Source organism: Anopheles aquasalis, chromosome 2, assembly GCF_943734665.1.
Source record: "Anopheles aquasalis chromosome 2, idAnoAquaMG_Q_19, whole genome shotgun sequence".
NCBI classification, from domain to species: domain Eukaryota; kingdom Metazoa; phylum Arthropoda; class Insecta; order Diptera; family Culicidae; genus Anopheles; species Anopheles aquasalis.
The window spans coordinates 65,668,147-65,670,646 of NC_064877.1; the positions used below are offsets into that span (position 1 = coordinate 65,668,147).

The window sequence follows — 2,500 nt, forward strand, 5'->3', positions numbered from 1 at the left end:
TCTAATCATTTACGTTTGTGTCTTTTAGGACAACTTTCGGCCATTCGCTTAAATAACAAAAAGAAAGATGTGTTGTTCGCATAATTGTATCCTTGAGGCCCATCGGACGATACGGATTAGCAGTCATTCTTTTCCAAAAGAACTGCGAATGGTATTCGGAACAGTAGGCATTCCGCGAGTACACAAAGTGGACTTGATTGGAACGAAGGGTAGGGCGGAGGAAAGCGCAGGGCGGGTGCCTTTACTTACCGTAGAAGCGAGGATCTCGTGCGGGCAGCAGCCTAATAAAAAACTCTTACATACTTTGCTGTCGTAGAACTTCACGGAGTACCGGTTGGTTTCACCTGGTCGGAAAAGAGAGAAGATTGTCCTCGTCGTGATAAAAGAATAATCCTCCCGTACTCCGTACCGCGGACCGCGCGACCGAGATGATGCCCGCAGGAAACTTACCATTTCTAGCTGTTCCCATCAGTTGGTCGAGCATCGCTCGCATCTGATCGTGAGCCGACATGCTTGATCCCGCTTTTGAGACACCTTTTCACACTCGCAGATACGAATTAATGCAGAAAATTGGTAATTTTCCTCCGCCAAAAAGCACAAACAACTCCGAGCCAAATTCAAGGCGAGAAAAACGTCGAACGTGTGTGTGATCACATTTTGACAAATTCCCTGTTGACACAGAACATTTTCTCACTCCTGTTAGACCGTTTCTACACTGCGCAAAATCTTTGGATGCCGCGTCCAAACCTACAGGATTACCATAGGATTCCTATGGGAATAAAAAGAAAACTTGTTGGAATCCTATAGGTTTTGATACAGCGTCAAAAGATTTTGCTTAGTGTAGAAACGGTCTAACAGGAGCGAGATAATGTTCTGTGTCAACGGGGTTTGTTTGTTTTCAAAACAAAATCTCCGTGACGAAAATCTAATTTTCATTCGATTTTAGACGCTCCAATTTGTGGATTCAAGGATTTTCTCGCTGCGGATCTGGCCTGCTCTTGATAAAGAAGGTATTCATAGCCCCCAAACGATTGCCGGAAAATGTGTCCAGTGCCCAGCTCGGTTGTTGTCATGCGCTGAAAGTGAAAGTGTCGGTAAACAGCGAGAACGCTGATAAGAATCAACCATGGAAACAGGCAGCAAAAGTGAGATCAAGATCAAAGAGAAGCTCAATCAACACGTTAAGAAACGGTTGCAGGAAGGTTCCTTCCAAGGGCCAGCGAACGAGAAAGGCCCCGAAGCTCCTCGGAACAAGCGCCAGAAAACGAAGAACGGTTCCAAAAAGGCGAATCCGGCCCAGATCGCGCCACCGAACGCTGCTACCGGAGCAAAATGCACCGATTCGTTGTTGTCTCCTGGTGCGGCCAACAGCAACGATACCACCAACAGCAGCATCAACTCGACCGACCAAGATGCGGAGTTGAATGACCGGGAAGTGTGTGACCGAGGCGGGACCAGTGATAAGCCCGCGAAATCTGGCAAACAGATGGACATCTTCTCCCTACTTCTGAACCAAAAAAAGGGCTCACTGATGCGCGATCCCGAAGTGCTGGCATGTTTGAACGCGCTTAGTGAACGGAAAAAATGAGTCCACGGATTTGCTGTTGAGAGTTGTTTCCACGTTATTGTGTTCACAGCTTCGCTGACCCTCGGACAACGTGCCCGAGTCGTTATTTATGTTGAGGACCACAAAACCACAATAAAAACTAAACCTAGATAACATGACGTTGTTTTGTTCATATCACTAAATAGATAGGAAATCTCTTTTGTGTTCCCACGAATGGATTGCTTACTAAAATGGTTGAAAACAGTTTTTTAAGTTTTTAAACTGTTGCGGAGTCGCTCTCTCAATTCTCTCCGGTCTACTTTTACATAACTCTATCCCTTTTTCATTCCAAAGTAGTCCAATTTCTGTGAAACTATTTTTATGTTGGCGTTTGATGGTTAACAGGGCACTGTTGTCAAAGAGTGGGCGAGAAGGCGGGGGGTTTATGTGAAAATCAAAATCGTGTTTTTTAATTTAAGGATTTTCCGTGTTTTGATTGTGATTACACCGGTTCTATCGTATATTGGCGACTGAAAGTGAAATTCTCCCCTTCCGCAGTGGGCGAGTGAGATGAGTTATCATCCCTATCACACCGCAAACGATAAGTAAGGGGTGCTCCCGCCGTGATTTAGTGTTTTTTGTGTCTAGTTTCTTCACCACCCCTCGTGAATCGAGATGAGTGAGCCGCGCGCGGAGGCGGAACCGGCCGTGTGCGAGCCGGGTGTGTGCGAGGAAAGCTCACTGATAACGACGGACTCGTTCGAAGAGTTTTCCCACGAAATCAACAGCCTCCCGGCTGTGCCGGATAACGGCGGGGCCACGGGAATCGAAGCAAACTCCGCGGTCCCGTTCGACGAAACGCCCCAAAATGATGCCAGCAACATCGAGAAAATACAGGACGGTCTTCAGCAAACCGAGGATCCACCCGATGGGGCGATGAGCAAATCCAGTTCC

The 2,500-nt window shown here is 47.0% G+C and overlaps 3 protein-coding genes across 3 annotated transcripts in view; 2 read left to right on the forward strand and 1 right to left on the reverse strand.

The window, feature by feature from the left end:
- LOC126569555 (putative RNA-binding protein Luc7-like 1) overlaps positions 1 to 616 on the reverse strand; it is a 4,652-nt gene extending 4,036 nt beyond the window's left edge. Inside the window, exons 1-2 of the mRNA XM_050226728.1 lie at positions 451 to 616; positions 250 to 344 (exon numbers count right to left, since the gene is read on the reverse strand). Coding sequence (XP_050082685.1) covers positions 250 to 344; positions 451 to 511 — 156 coding nt within the window. The 5' untranslated portion in view covers positions 512 to 616. The remainder of the gene's footprint in view (positions 1 to 249; positions 345 to 450) is intronic.
- Positions 617 to 926: 310 nt separating this feature from the next.
- LOC126569556 (uncharacterized) lies at positions 927 to 1,711 on the forward strand. The gene has a single exon (XM_050226729.1). It carries the CDS (start codon positions 1,127 to 1,129, stop codon positions 1,586 to 1,588), a length of 462 nt encoding a protein of 153 aa, XP_050082686.1. The 5' UTR covers positions 927 to 1,126; the 3' UTR covers positions 1,589 to 1,711.
- Positions 1,712 to 1,979: 268 nt separating this feature from the next.
- The window catches only part of LOC126579875 (vacuolar fusion protein MON1 homolog A), a 2,318-nt gene continuing 1,797 nt past the window's right edge, over positions 1,980 to 2,500 (forward strand). Inside the window, exon 1 of the mRNA XM_050243570.1 lies at positions 1,980 to 2,500. This exon is cut by the window's right edge and continues 386 nt beyond it. Within this exon, the coding sequence (XP_050099527.1) occupies positions 2,222 to 2,500 (279 nt within the window). The 5' untranslated portion in view covers positions 1,980 to 2,221.